The sequence below is a fragment of the Saimiri boliviensis genome, chromosome 7 (assembly GCF_048565385.1).
Source record: "Saimiri boliviensis isolate mSaiBol1 chromosome 7, mSaiBol1.pri, whole genome shotgun sequence".
Classification (NCBI taxonomy): Eukaryota; Metazoa; Chordata; class Mammalia; order Primates; family Cebidae; genus Saimiri; species Saimiri boliviensis.
This window is the reverse complement of record NC_133455.1, coordinates 40,239,318-40,256,043: the sequence shown is the minus strand read 5'-3', so window position 1 is coordinate 40,256,043 and position 16,726 is coordinate 40,239,318. Positions and strand designations below refer to the sequence as shown.

The 16,726-nt window shown below is 38.0% G+C and overlaps 1 protein-coding gene across 1 annotated transcript in view; it reads right to left on the bottom strand.

Moving 5' to 3' along the window:
* Positions 1-11,003, bottom strand: part of LOC101048629 (putative uncharacterized protein CLLU1-AS1) — a gene marked incomplete at its 5' end in the record, with an annotated part of 209,924 nt that extends 198,921 nt beyond the window's left edge. The window contains one exon of the mRNA XM_074403467.1: positions 10,934-11,003. Coding sequence (XP_074259568.1) covers positions 10,934-11,003 — 70 coding nt within the window. The remainder of the gene's footprint in view (positions 1-10,933) is intronic.
* Positions 11,004-16,726: the final 5,723 nt, after the last annotated feature.

The following is a 16,726-nucleotide window of genomic DNA, read 5'->3' as shown; positions in this document are numbered from 1 at the left end:
GGAAGGATCTGAAAAACCAAGTGACATTTTCCTCTCTTTTTCCTCTCCCCACTCTCAATCATCCTTCCTACATTTAGCTGAGTTCTTAATTCCTTTTCCTTCTTTAGGAGAAAAGGCAAAATGACTGTCACAAGCAAAAAAAAAAAAAAAAAAAAAAAAAATTTCTTTCTTGCCCTTTCATCTCCAGGCAGATGAATCAATAAACCATGGAGACTACAGTGCTCCATCTTCTGGTCAAGGATGGATGTTAACCAGCAACTATTCCCTATTGTAAAAAGAGGCATTTAATCTCCGGGACAAGATCCCCAAGACACTATTGATGAGTCCTCCAATATCATCAAGAATAAAACATCCTTCTTCTAGTCTCCTAGGCTTACAAGCCTGAAATAATTTTCTTCCAATCTTTTTCTCTTATTTTCTTCATTCCCACCTGCCAATCCAAGTCTGATAATATTTCAAGCCTTGGTGTGGTATCAAAGCTGAGAAGCCTCTCTGCCCCTTCACGTCTGGCACAAGTTATTTAACCTTTTTTACCCCAAACCCCTCATCTGTAACATAAATGTATTTTATTTAGTCCTCATAATAACTTAGAAGGTAGAAACTATTATTATGTTTTTAAAATACAAACATAAAATATTTGTAAAATACATAGAAAGCGCCTAATAAATGTTAGCCACTCTGATTGTAACTATAGTCATTATTATTTTTTAAAATATTTTTTTTCTTTTTGAGAGAGTTTCACTTCGTCACCCAGGCTGGAGTGCAGTGGTGCCATCTCAGCTCATGGCAACCTCTGCCTCCTGGGTTCAAGCAATTCTTATGCTTCAGCCTCCCGAGCAGCTGAAATTACAGGCATGTGCCACCATACCTGGCTAATTTTTATGTATTTTTTAGTAGAGATGAGGTTTCACTATGTTGGCCAGGCAGATCTTGAACTCCTAACCTCAAGTGGTCTGCCCACCTCCACCTCCCAAAGTGCTGGGATTACAGGTGTAAGCCATCACACCTCGCCCTAAAATCATTTTTAATTCAATTCAATACAAATTTTTTAGTTTGTACCATGGCCAAGATGCTAAGTGCATTAGTAGGACTTTTTTTTAATATAGCAGACAAACTAATAGTCTACTAGGAATGACAAAGAATTATTTAGTAATTTTGATGCAAGATTATGGTAGAAGATGACAAAGTGAGCTACAAAAGTGTTTCGGGACTCTGCTTCTTAACCTGTAATGTGTGTATTAATCCCTTGGAGACTGCTAAGATGCAGATTTTTATTCCATAAGTGTGCAGTGGGACCTGGGATTCTGCATTTCTTATAAGCACCCGGGTGATGTTGATGCTACTGATACCGTTCAATGTCTTGAGTATCACTCTGAGTATAAACATTTGTTTCAGTACTCTATAAAGCTATGGTGGACAGCACAGATATCATATGATTTTAAAGCAAATGGGTTGTGGAGCAAGTGGTGTTTAAGAATGCCCCTGAGGCTGGGTGCGATCGCTCATGCCTTTAATCCCAGTCCTTTGGGAGGCCGAGGTAGGCGGATCATCTGAGGTCAGCAGTTCGAGACCAGCCTGGCCAACATGGTGAAACCTCATCTCTACTAAAAACACAAAAAATAGCCAGGCAAGGTGGCGGATGCCTGTAACCCCAGCTACTTGGGAGGCTAAGGCAAGAGAATTACATGAACCCAGGAGGTGGAGATTGCACTGAACCGAGATTGCACTATTTGCACTCCAGCCTGAACAACAGGAGCGAAACTTTATCTCAAAAAAGAAATGGCCTTGAAAGATGAACAGGATTTTACCCATTTCCACTTGCTTGTCTAGTCTACTCTTTTCTGTCCTTCCCAAACACGACTGTTACTGCGTACTTAAAGAATAAAGTGGCTTCCTATAACTTCCATCTGAAATGGTGTTCCTTTTCATCTTTGAGTACAGACAACTTCCTTGGAAGAATCATGTCTCATTGGCTGTTCCCATGTTCTCAGGGTGTCATTGTTGTCCTTTCTAATTTTGAAATAAAATTCAATGATTAAAAAATGTGCAGGGATCTCCTCTATCTTACAGGCAAAACCCAGCTATTTCCAAGTCACTATGTGTGCTCTGATGGCCAGACACCAACTCTTGAAGTGGATATCAACCTATAATTGGGGGCTTTCACATGCAAATCTAGGTATCCAGGTTGGCAATTAAGCCATCCAGGTACCAAATTTCCACTTGGTAGAAATTAGCTGGAGCAATAAAGCCAGACAGCCTTTGGATGGCACATGTGCTCTCCAAGTCTCCAGTTCAGGCAAATCTCCATGATCTCTTAGACATGACCCACTTCATGCTCTTCCCTAACTCAGCAGCCTACATAAGCAGTTACGTTTTTTGTTTTGTTTTGTTTTGTTTTTTGTTTTTGTTTTTTTTAATGGAGACAGGAAATAAAAATGAGGGAAGAAAATAACAAACAAGCAGCCAACCAATATTTCATTTAAACCTACGAGTAGGTGTGATGTAGTACTGATAAGAATGTATATTTTGTATATTTAAAGTGGATAATTCTATAAATGTTTATTAAGTTTACTTGTTCCGGATCTGAGTTTCAGATACTATCAACCTAAAGGCCACAAGTCATTTTGACTTGGAAAAAATATATATCCTTTGTCATCAATCATATATAACATAGTGTTTTCAGAATACAAGGAGACTAGCTTTTTTCCCTGCAAATTAATATCATATAACAATCAGGTCACATTTAAAGCTGACATATATTATCTTTCTTGGTTTGCAGTCTTTGCTTTTCTACATGATTTAAGTATTTTATTCCAGAAGTTTACTTCCTCCTTTTCCAACTGTGGAAGTAAAAGGAAATCTGAGTCAGAAAATCAAAAAGAAAAAAAAATAAAAAAACAAAGAATCAATACCTCATTTCATGAGTGAGTCTTTTTAAGAGCTATACTAGCAACTTTATGAAATAGTAGAGAATTCATGTGAAGTAAAAAAAAAAAAAAAAAAAAAAAAAAAAAAAAAAAAAAAAAAAAAGGCAGAGAAAAGTGTGTGGCTTTTCCCAGCCTAGTTCTCCACGCCCAAATTTTTATTACCAACTCAGTAAAACCTGAGTAAATCACTTAGGTTTCCTATGCCTCATCCATTCCTCATGAGCATGCACAAAATAAGAGAGAGACAGACAGAGAGAGAGAGAGAGAGAGAGTGTGTGTGTGTGTGTGTGTGAGAGAGAGAGAGAGAGAGAATAAATAGCTTTTGAGTCATTTTTAAAGCTTCTTCAGTTTGCTAGTAGTAGATACAAATTTTTTAATTAAGACCATACTTATTCACTTAAAATATCAGAATTTAATTTAGCTTTTTTTCAATTATATTTAAAGGAACGAAACACTGATAACAGGGGAAAAAATCGGAAGGGGAGGGTACTAATTGCCTTTCTTAAAATACAAAAAAAAAATTCTCATTTTTTAAAAAGTTTCATAAACAGATGATTATTCTCCAGCATAACTGTCAATTTGAAAGACCAGGAGGCCACTAGAGGAAGACAGGATTACTACAGGTTTCAGAACATCCCTAAACATAGCTCCAAGATGGATTATGATGGAAGAATCTGGCTTGTTTTGAAGTTAGAAGGTAACATGTTACCTAGGCTCACAACTGACAAATTCATAAATTCATGAAATTGCTCAAACGAGACAAGAGCACAGGAAATTGGAGTCTACAGCCCACTGAATGTGCCTGGCTCTGCCCCACTTGCTGGGAATGACCACACAGGACCTCCCTTGCCTTATCTGAAGGCCAGAGGTAATAAAAACTATGTTGCAAGGTAGTCATAAAAATCAAGGTCAGGGACTGTTGATGGAAGCAGCTATACACTGCAAAGTGCGAGACTTAGGCAAGACATCATGTGATTGTTTGTTTGATAGTCTAGATAAAATTCCAGTAGGATGAGCACACAAGAAATGAATCGGTATTGCTATCCCCTAAACCAAAAGGTAAGAGATCGTGCCTAAGAACTCTCTCCATCATCACCACAACACTGCCTCTGCATCATGTGGGGGTTAACAGCATGGTCAAGGGCTGAGACTTTAATCTGGGCACCCCCACGTAGAGCCAACTGATCTTGGCCAAGCTCCTAATCTCTCCATTCCTTTCTTCTTTTGTAAAGTAGACATGATGAAAAACCTAGCTTATAGGTTGGGTTAACATAAGTAAGCACTTAGAATAGTTCATGGTACATTGTAAATTCTACATATGTCCCGTTCATTTGAAAAGCTGTTTCTAATATCTGTGGTGCTATACCCTATCACAAATTTCTTAGTAATTAGTTATACAGAATACTCCCATTGTTGGCCTACCTCTCATTGCCTTACTATCTCATGCTAACACTTCTGGAAAGAGCTAAAATACTGATCTTCTGGTCTTCCTAGCTCTCTGGCCTTGCCAACACTCTTATCAAAAGTTTATTAGAAAAAAGATGCTTAATTAATAAGAAATGTTGTTTAACATTGAATTCCATGTAAGACAATTAATGCAGTAAAATAAAGGGTACCTAATGGAAGCTAAAAATTCAGTGTGGCATTCAAAACCCCAGACTTTGAGAGTCCTTAGAGTCACTCAAGGGGGCTGAGAAGGAGGGATCATTACTAGTTTAGTATCAACAATGATGCCTATTATGGTCCACTAATGTGGCCACCAGGCTCTCCTCTTCCTCATCCTTTATCCTTCCCAGCACACACTCAGTTGTGTGCCTATCTCTTCGGATCAGTTCCTCCAACCTTTGCCACTGACACACTTCCAGCCTTGAAAGATTGATTTTTGGCCTTCATCATCATTTCCTGCTCCCCAGTTAATTGACAAGATACGCTTTTTCCACTTCCTGACATGACTTGCATCAAAAGACACCAACTTGCATCAAAAGACATCAAAAGACCATGTATTGATGGTGCTGTGAATGAAGTATCAGCTTCCTATCTGTTGCTGATGTCATTTCATTCCCATTGATTATATGCCTGTTGTGTACAAGGCACTGGTGAATGCAAAGCTACATAAGTTCATGTCTACCCATAGCTTACAACACATAAGAAATTTATGTCATTTCCTCATGTATGAAAAGGCATGTAGTTTTTAACATAGGATTACATGTTATCAAAGCACAAAATGAAGAATAAATATATTCTTCTCTCTGGTCTTCCCCCATCACTTTTTAGCCCATGACTCTCCTTTAGTTTACCTTAGTGTAATTATAACACTTGACATGTTATATCTACTTTTTTTGTTATTTAACAATGGCTATCTCCACCTCTTAGAATGTAAATTCCATGTGAGCAGGGACTTTGCCTACCTTGTTCGCTGCATGTCCCCAGCCCTTAGAATATTACTTGGCATGAAGAAGGCCCTCTATAAATATCTGTTGGAAGAAGGCCTTCCAGAAGAAGTGAGATTTGAGTTAGGCTTCAACCAATAGGAAGGATTTCAATGAGTGAGAAATGGGATAAATAATATTTTGGAAGGAGGAAGTGGCACTAGCAGAAACATGGAGGCTTCTAAGCAGCATATAACTGAGGTAGCAACGTGGCTCCAAGATGGAAAATGAAAGGACATGGTGGAATTTAACTATTTTAAAATTAATTTTATGAAAGAAAATAATTTTTGCCCCAACAATATTGTACTTCGGATATTTCAATGACATTTATGAGTCAATCTAAGTACTTTAAGAGTGATTCAGGTCCCAAATAAACAAACCACAAAGTAAAAGATACATTGGTTACTGTCATAGAGAACAGATTGAATGGAAAAAGTAGGGAAGCTGAGGGAGAAAAGGCAAAAGGAAAGAAATGAGGAAGGTAAGCACAGAAAAGAAAGTCAGGGTCCGCCTCACAGTTGTGCTCAGTGCCCTTTCATTTTATGTACACATTTCTAAGAAACCCATGTTTTCCATTCTTGCCCACCCTACTTCAATGACACCATCTGTAATTGACTCTCATTCTGGATTTTGATTCTTGGTGGCAGTCCTGCACTAGAGGGTAGTTTCAGGGAAGATTTTCATTGCTGCTAACTTCTTTTACAAAGAGAAAAAGTTATGATATTACAGCAAGTTTCTATCACCTATAGAAATCTCTTTAAAATCAAAACAATTCAATAACATTTCCAATGTGAGTCAGGAGTGAGTTTGAATGAATACCATTTTATTTTATCTCTTCATTTTCAAACATCTTCTCTAAAATGTGCTCACCTAATGATATTTTTTAAATAATACTTATAGATTTTTTAAATAGTATTTTTAGATGGCTCATAGCTAAATCATTCTTCTGGAAATTTATTGGCTTGTAGGAAATGTTTGTCTGACACACTGTTTCTAGCTGCCCTGCACAGACTGAAACTTCACACTTCCATCTTGCCTCAAGTCCAAGAGAAGTCTTTTCCAACAACCAGAATGTAGACCAGGTGAAGTGTGCTACAGAGGAATATGATGAGTTTCATTACAGCTGCCTCAAGTAAGGAACTCTGTTGAGAAACAATTTATCCAAGCTCACCAGGTCTAAACATTGAGAGTATACATAGTTGGCTGTTGGAATTCACAGCCAACTAAAAATGCCCATATAGCCTCTGAAACTCTAAGACAATAAAAGGCATTGGGGAAGGATGCATTTCTCCTTTGTTGCCTTAAAATATAGATTAATATGACAGTTCCAGGAATTTGGAAATTGAGCTTACCAACCAGCCACTTCCAGAGGATGCCAACCCACAGCTTTGCCTGCAACTGGGCAATGTGGTTTTGACCAATTCTGGGAACATGCTCAATGTTTTGAAAGAGCCCAAGGGGACCAAACAGAAAATGTGGTAAAAGGGCCCAGTGGCATACATTTTTTGTGTGTGTCCATCATCCTCTTGAAATAAAAATGGATTTTTTTTTCAAATGCAAGCTAGAGAACAACCACTTCCATTCTTGCAATCCAGCCAGGTCTGGGATGAAAGCAAGTACTTCAGAAAGAGGATGAAACAGCAGCAACACACAAACCATGGGGTGGAGAAAGGGAAGATAAAAATGCTCTTATTGTAGTCAAAACAAAAGTTTGATCAAAGCACACATCTCTCAGTCTTGAAACGCGATATAACAACTATTGTAGAGAACAAAAGACTCTTGGAGGAATAATAAAAACAAAGGAATGGTCAAAAGAAAGAGAGAGGGGGTGAAACAATGACATTCTTCCAAGACCAGGAAAGCAATTCATCCTAAAATAAAGAACCGAAAAGAAAGATAACTACAAAATAGATACATAAAATGACTATGACATGTTGGGCCAGGAAGCCAGTATGACAATATTTTCTCATAAAATGATATACTATTTCATCACCATATGCTTTAGGAAAATCCAATATGTTTCTGACAGACTTCTAACATTTTTTTCCCAAGATGGTTAAAGCTTTGAGGAATGTGTCAAAGATACTTAGCACCCACTGCATTTTTGAATATTACACATTGGTAATTCTCTGGTTCATGAATTTTAATAATACCACTGCAATTCAGTTTGCCAATCATTCTCCCCAGCACTAGCTGATAAAAACATTCAATAGCAGATCCTGTTTTGGTTTTGATCCAGTATACTGCTGAATCTTCAAATGGAAATATACACACACATACATACACACACACACACACACACACACACACACACACACACATACACATTACATATATAAGAAATTATATATATGCATTATATATAAAAGAAAAAAGTATGCTAAAACTTAGGATAAAAACATTTGAAGCGTTATTTCAAAACACTGGTTGATATTTCAAAGTACAGCTCAGTTATTGAGGAAAAGAAATGAACATTAAAGATTTAATGGATTCAATTATAGATATGCTACTTTAAACTAAGTAACACAAATAAGAATTAAACAGAGAGTGAAATGGATCATTATGTGCTATTTGCTCAATATACTTCCACGTGGAGGACTTTCTAAGCTATTGTTCCTACGTCCCTCCTCTCTCTTTCCAACTGTATTTACATTCTTCTAACCACCCATGTCTTTCTACTGTACTATTCTAGCTTCATCACAAAGGACATGTCATACCTGGGGATGTGCCCAGTGAACTGAAAGGTATTATGTAAATACATAATTAGGTGCTGTGCCATTAATAATAATGTATTAGTGTAAAATTAAAATAATTGATTTTTCCTTTTCATCTGGCTTCTCTTTCTTTATTCTTCTCTTATCTTTCTGTTCTTTTCTTAAAGTTACTTTATTCTTTCAGCCACCCAAGCTTCCCATGTACTTGTCTTTCATTCTTTCTTTTCTCCACCTTACTCTCTCCAATTACCAAGCTCTATTAGTTCTCTTATTTCCTCCACTAACTGGCCTTTACAACTGTCTGTCCTCTTTTCACTGATACTTCCTCAACACCTAGCCTATGCTGAAAATATCTTAATAGTATCCTGCTTTCAATTTGGGTCCTTTCGAGTTCATTGCTTTTATTGACACCAAGTAGATCTTACTTAAGTGCTGCTTTAAACTTGTCACTCCTCTGCACAACCACAAAGACAGCCACGATTGACAAGACAAAGAATAAAGTTCTCATGTCATAGCTCAGGGCCAAAGTAGATGCCCCAAACTTCTTTTAGGTGCACCTTTCATTATTTCTCAACACAAGCCCTTTTCTGCAGGTGGATGGTTCCACTCCCACAAACTGTGCAAGATCCAGTGGCTATTTGCCCTGCCTGAGCACCTTCTTTTCTTTCCATGTATTCTCTGTAAGTCCTGTGAGGCTTCCTGAAGCCTCCATTGCCCAAGAGGTTCTCTCTGCTTGAGCAACCTACTGGGTGTTTGTTCAAAATCAACTGTGCAACAAACAAATGGCTGCAGGACTGCCACAACACTATTGAGTCTGTCGAGTTGTCGTTCAGTTTCCTCAAATAGATTTTCAACTTTGTGAAAAATGAGGCCTTCAAGTAACATTTATTAAGTAACTGCTGTGTGCAGGACCCTGCGTTAGGTGCCTCAAAAATAGGGGTAGATTATACATTTTGGGTATTTCATGACAACCAGTATGGTGCTGTGCATATCATAGCTGTCCAATGCACATCTTGAGTGAATGGATTTCCATTATTTTTATACTGTAAAACTGTAATTTTGGATTTTAACGGTCAAAATTAAGTTCTGTAAATGTCTTTTTCTATGTACAGTAGGGAAACTATGAAGAAAGATGAACTATCTTATTAACCCAATACATTTTATTAAAAAATTACGGTCATCATGCCCATTTCTACTTTCTAATCTGCTGCTCTCACTGCCAAGTCCTTCTACATCTCTTCAAGAGAATGTTGAAGACAATATGTTTCTCATTTAAGAAATGAGAAATGATATGTTACTCCGGCCCTCTTACCAAGTGACCCAGAAAGCTGCTAGTTTTGAGTGGGGCCTAGAATAAAAGAAGATTCTGTAACAGGTCCAGGCTGCTGTCAAGCTGCCCCTCCACTTGGGCCATGGGATCTAGCAGATCTAATGGTACTTGAAGTGTCCATGGAAGATGGGGATGCTGTTTGGAGCTTTCTTCAGGCCCACCTAGGTAAACTGCAGCTCAGACTGTTAGAATTTTGGAATAAGATGGTGGTGAGTTACCCTGAGGCTGAGTGACCCTGCAACCTGAGCTGCCCATCACAAACTGGGGTTTGTCTGACCCACTACATCATAAAGATGGGTGTGTACAGCAGCACTTCATCATCAAGTGGAAGTACCATATATATTATTGGGCCCAAGCAGGACCTGAAGGCAAAAGTAAGTTATAAGAAGTGGCTTAATGCCCTTGGAACCCCCTCCTGCTACATTGCCTTCTCTCTCCCATCCTGCACCTATGGTCTTAGAGGGAGTGTGCTATGATTGGTTGACAAAGGAAGACTCAGGCCTGGTTTATGATGGTTCTGCATAATACGCAGTTCTCTGCTAGTTCTTCCACTCACTAGCCTTTACAACTGTCTGTACTCTTTCCATTGCTGTGTCCTCAAACCAGGCTCTCAATATCTCACACCACCACCCAAAAGTTAACAGCTACAGCACTACTACACCTTTCTCGAACATCCCTGAAGGACAATGGTGAAGGGAAATCTTCCCAGTGGATAGAACATTAGGGAGTGCACCTGGCTGTTCATTTGGTTTGGAAGGAAAAATGGACAGATATGTAATTATATACTGATTCATGGGCTTTAGCCAATGGTTTGGCTGGATGGTCAGGGACTTGGAAGGAACATGATTAGAAAATTGGTGACAAGGACATTTGATGAAGGGGTATGTGGATAAATCTCTCTGGGTAAAACACACGAAGATATTTCTGTTTCATGTGAATGCTCACCAGATGGTAAACTTAGCAGAGGAGAATTTCAACAACTAAGTCGATAGGATGATCTGCTCTATGGATACCAGTCGGCTCTTTCTCCAACCACCCTATCACCACCCAACTGGCCATGATGGCAGGAATGGAGGTTGCACATTGGTTCAGCAGTGTGGACTTCCACTCACCAAGGCTATGACCACTGCTGAGAGCCCAATCAGCTAAGGCAGAGGCAAACACTGAGCTACCAATATGGGGCCATTCTCCACAAGATCAGCCAGTTCCTACTGGTAGATTGATTATATTGAACCACTTCTACCATAAAAGGAACATCATTTTGCTCTTACTGGAGTAGAGGCTTACTTTGGACACGGATTTGCCTTCCCTGCACACAATGTTTCTGCCAAAACTAGCATTTGAAAACTTACAGAATGTCTTATCATAATAATGGTATTCCACACAGCACTGTTTCCAATCTCAGAACTCACTTCACTGCAAAGGAAGTGCAGCAACAGGCCCACGTTCAAGGAATTCACGTCTTAAAATATTGCCCACAGTCCTGAAGCAGCTGCCTTCCTAAAACAGTGCAATTGCCTTTTAAATACTCACAGAACCAGCAAGTTGACAATATCTTGCAGGGTTGGCACAAGGCTCTCCAGGAGGCTGTATATGCTGTGAGTCAATGTCAAACATATGGTGCTCCCATGACCCATCTATTGGATGTCACAGCCAAAATTCATGTGTCCTGGAATAAAAAGGTGGAAATGAGAGTGGCACTACTTACTATTACCCTTAAACCACTAGCAAATTTTTTCTTCCTGTTCCTGCAGCCTTATGCTCTGCTGGCCTAGAGGTCTTTGAGCCAAAAGAAATATGAACAATTTTTACTCAAACACTTCTGACACCAAATGTGTGTGCGAATTCTCCCTACGCCAAATAATTCGCCAACCAGCTGAACGTTCAAAAATTCAATTCGACTCTGACACCATCTACCTGGAGTTAGTGTTAGATTCCACAAGTTAAAAGGCTCAGTTCCATAAGACTGCCCACACTTTACACACCAATCACAAGTCATTGCTCTCCCATCCTTCAAATCAATTGGCTATAAATGGGGGAGAGGGTCCCAAGACTCACTCGTCAGGTTTAATAATTTGCTGAAATGGTTCACAGAACTCAGGAAGGCCTTTCACTCACTATCATTGGGTCATTATTAAGGATACATCACAGAAACAGCCAGATAAAAGAGATGTATAGGGCAAGGTATAGGATGAAGGGTGTGCGGAGTTCCATGCCCTTCTGCACCTCCCAGAACCCCTGTGTTCACCAACCCTGAGATTCTCTGAACTCCACAGATTAAGAGGTTTTATGGTGGTCTTTTTATGTAGACATGACTGACTAAATTACTGGCCATTCGTGATTAACTCAGTCTTTAGTGATTATCTCAATCTCAGATTTCTTTCTTCCAAACCTCTAATTATGCCTTGGTCTTTCTAGCAAGCAGTCCTCATTTCAAAGCTATGTAGTTCTCAGCCACCACTCATCTTACTTGCATACCAAAGACATTCATCAACATATATGGTACTGCGCATAGCATAGCTGTCAATATACATCTTGAGTGAATTATTTTTGTAATTTCTTAGTCTAAAACTATAATTTTATAATTTAACTGTCAAAACTAAATTCTATAAATGTCTTTTTTTTTAAGTAGGGAATTACGGTAAACAAAGATGAAACATCTTACTAACCCAATGCATTTGACAGCAAAACTAGTGTCATAATGCCGATTTCTGTTTTCTAGTCTGCTGCTCTAACTAGCAAGCCCTTCTGTATCTTTTCAAGAGGATTTTGGAGGCAATATATTTCCCATTTGGGTAGATTACTTTCTGTCTTATTTTCCTTCATAGCATTTGACACTGTCTATTCTGTGTAGACATCCATACGTTACCACTATGGTCTGAATGTGTCCTCCATGAAGCATGTGTTGGAAACTTAATCCCCAGTGCAACAGTGCTGAGAGGTGGGACCTAATGGGAGGTGTTTAGGTCATGATGACTCCATCCTCATTAATCGATCAGTGCTGACTATAAAGGGGCTTGAGACTGCAAGTTTGATCTCTTGCTCTCTCTTCACCCTTCTGCCGTAGGGTGACACAGCAAGGAGGCCCTCATCAGATGCAACTCCTTGATCTTAGATTTCTCAGCCCTGCCAAACCATGAGCCAAATAAATTTTATTATAAATTGTCCAGTCTGTGGTATTCTGTTACAGGAACACAAAATGGACCAAGACATTTACTTACCTTTTTATTGTCTGCTTCCTCCAACTAAAATGTAGGCATAGGTGGTACAGGGCAGATATTTATATCTATTGTGTTCATTGGTATATTTCTAGAGTCTAAGACAATGGCTGAAAGAGAAGGCACTCCACGAATATTTGTTGAATAATAAATAGTAGGTGTTTGATATATCATCTATTAATTAATGAATAAATGAATGAATGGGACAGTTCATAGAATTCAGTATTCCAGAGATACAATGTGGATTTCACAGTAATCTGCCCTCTTAAATAGAAGCTATAGGTGCTATTTAACTCTTTACGACTCTGGATCATTGATATAACCTAAGTTGCTGCAAAGTATGTCTTCAGTGCCTATCAAAGCTTTTAAAATTGACTATTCCTCCAGCATATTTTGTGTCTGCAGTCATTTCTCTCTACCTCTCCTCACTGCTTTCTTGTACTTATTTTGGTCAAGTCCTATTCTAATTTGCATGTTCAAACTCAGGCTTATTATGCTCCTTAGAAATTAATCTGCTACCTTTGATAGACAACTAAGGGAGTTTCCTATAACTCAAATTCTAATATTTGGGTACTCAAACAGTTCTCAATGTACATTTCTGCTCCTCAGAAGTCAGTCTGCCAACTTTCATATTTTACTTTGCAGGCAATTGAAGTAACAAAGCAAATGATTTCTGAAAGATTAGGAAAATGGGCCATTAATGAAAATTTGACCACTATACATGAAAATGTATATTTCTTGGTGTATATATATGTATAAAACTAAAAATTGTGACGTACTTCACACACAGAAAGCAAAAGTCTTTATGTACATAAAAGGGAATGCAAAAATCTGGATTTTATGATCACTAAATTACTTTTCAAAGAAAAGTATATACTAAAATCCTAAAATCCTCTTAAGTTTCTTCAGTTAAAAGACTCATTCATACTTATTACATTCACTATTTGCCTTTTCCCAGATTCAAATGTAACATCAAAATTCACTGATTTACTTTTCAAAGGTCAGAATTATTTTAATTGCTTTTTAGAATATGATGATCTTAGCTCAATCAAGTGGTATTAATTCCATCTCTCTGTGCAACTAACTTAATAACCCTTTTAGCTTGTGGATGTGGAAAGTAGTTCAGAGCTTTTGAAGATTTGTAACCAGACCCCTTTAAGTCCCATGGATGACCTGATTAGGTTGATTAAAGTTCTCTGAACATGTGAAGTCGTTTTGCAGTGAAGCCACCATCGTATTACTCAGAGCAGTAATATGTGCCTGACCTAATTCTTCAAACTTTACACTGGGGTCAAATTGCTTAAAGCCAAAAGATTTTGGTTGTTTTGTTTTGTTTTATTGTATCAATAGAAAAGTAAAACATTGATTTAAAGAAAAACAAATTCACCTTTCAGGGCTAATCTCTGTCTCTGGCATTCCAAATCACTCTTCCCTACGTTGGTCCTCCAATGATGAGTTTCTTTTTTTGCCATGTTCCCTCTGTCCTAATTCCTGAAGATAAGTTCTTCCCTACTTGGAAAAAAAGAATGAGTTTAAACTCATAAGCTTTGAATCATGTCATAATATATGGGCTAAATTGTGTCTTCTCTTTCTCTCTCCCAAACTTTGTAAGTTGAATCCTAACCCCTAGGACCCCAGAATGTGACTGTATTTGGAGATAGAACCTTTAAAGAGGTAATTAAGATAACATGGACTCCTATGGGTGAGCCCTTATCCAATATGGTGGTATTGTTATTGAAGAAGCAGATTGTAACAGATATGTGGGCACACAGAGAAAAGACCATGTAAAGACACAGGGAGAAGGCAGCCGTTTGCAAGCCAAGAAGAGAGGCCTCAAGAAGAGAGGCCTCAAACTTAATGACACCTTGATCTTGAACTTCGACTTTCCCTAATTATGAAAAAACTAAGCCACTCAGCCTGCGGTACTTTGTTACAGGAATCCTAACAAACTAATAATGCAGCTTTGCCACTTCCTAAGTATATGATTTCTTTATAATGGTGAGAACTAGGTCTACTTTGAAGAGTTTGGAGAATTAAGCAAAACACGTGACGTTCTCAATTTTTCTACAATAATGCATTGCTGAAAATGTTTCAATTGGTTATACTTGAACATCACAATTATGTATTCAGTAAATGGGACTCCATGTTCAATGTGCTATAAAAAACAAAATTCCTAATTTCATCTAATTCTAAATATAATCTTTGACCATTGATTTTTAGAGTTTTGCACATGTTCTATAATTTTGTTCTTTGCTTTGACAATTAAACCACAGCTTAAGATCAATAAATGTCCATTTAAGGATAAATTATCCCAATTTTTGGCTCCCCGATGCTTTCTCAAAAAGCAAACTTTTTCTAAATTGAATTAAGTGCATGAGACCAAATTACTCATTATTAAAATCAGTACTCTTACACTCATATTTTTCCATTCACATGCACATTATAAGTGCAAAAGTGTAAAAACATTCAAATTATTGAATAAACCACTGCTACAAAGATTAAAATAGAGGATGCTGCCAGAATTGAACTATCAGTTGAGAGGCAACTCTACCAGGTTTAAAAAAAAAAATGAACTTGTTGTTTCAGGTCCTAATGTCTAAATGCAACCTGGACAAGACAATTAAGGAAGACAAATGTATAACAGTACAGTTGTGGTTTCTATGCAAGCAATGACTCTGTTAGTTGAGTGCCTTGCTCTCAATAAGCAGTAGCTATTATTCCTATTGCTTTGGTTTTGTTATAATTACAAATGTATTCTAATTGTGTCATATGTCTAAATAGATTGGTCTAAATAGGTTGAAAGGACTTGCAGTCTACCAGCAAACATCCATCAAGCACTGACTTTGTGCCAGGCATAGGACTAGATGGTAGCGATGTGAAGGTCAACAAGACCAAGCCCCTTGAGTCTCACATTCTAATGGATGAGGCACACACATAAGCAGATCAACCCCAGTGTAGTCTGGCAAATAAGACAGCCAAATGAGACAACACAATCAATGGAAAGTGATTTTGTCAGGGTCTGATGAAACCCCTGAAGGGTCGTTAGATCCTGTTTCATGTAAAAAAAAAAAAAAATGTGAGCAATTGCTAGAGCTGTAATGATGCAGGATAGGATGAAATGGATGGTGAAAAATCAAGTGAGGGTGGCTTTGTCAACTCAGAATCCACCTCGGAATCATTGTACAAGATCAGTTCCAATATACAGGATGGCTGATAGCAGATTTGTAATTACTGTACCACCCCAGAATGATATTTGACCTCATGGGAGCACGTAGGCTATAAATGCTGTTGCTATAGTTGTGAGTAGGAGGATGATGCCAATAGTCCAGGTTTCTAGGAATATAAATGACCTGTAGTATAAGACTTGGCCAACATGTAGGAAGAGGCAGATGAAAAATATTGAAGTGCCGTTAGCATGAACGTAGCATAGGTATGTCTAGAGTCTTCAACTACAACCCAGTGATCTCTCTCTTATGGGAAAGGGTCACAAGAATATAATCAGGGGAGACACCAAGAAGGATCTTAAAACCTGTGCAGGAAAGAGATACTATTGAATGCTCCTCTGCCATCACAGTGACAAGAAAATAACGTGCTTCGGTGGTCATGTGTTCTGTAACCAACATGTATGTTGTCCCTTTTGTACTCTTCTTTTGGCTGCTGCTTATCAATAGTCTTTCAATAATTTTGCTCATAATTATGCCCTTGTGTGTAGAAAGGCTTTCATATGCTGTATTTTATTTCTTTCAATTTGAAGACACTGAGTATGAGATACACTCTGTTAAGTTTGTTTGCTAAAATTTTGCAGAAAAAAAAAAAATCTCTAGCAATGATTAGGTTCAGCTAAGTGGAAGCCCAGTTTCTCAGTATAAAGGTAGCAAAGGTGGAAAACCCCAATACATGTTCAACTGCTAAGTCATTCCTGACTCTTGACCATGAATTCCACAACTTTGTTTTGTTTTTTCTTGCATGAATCACTGGTGCAATGCCTCATTAATTTGCAAAAATAAGGATGTTTTTAAGTGACATACTCTATACTTTTCAATTCTATATATACGTTACATGTTAGGTGAAAAGATTAGAGGATCTAAAACCATTTCTGGTTTGATTG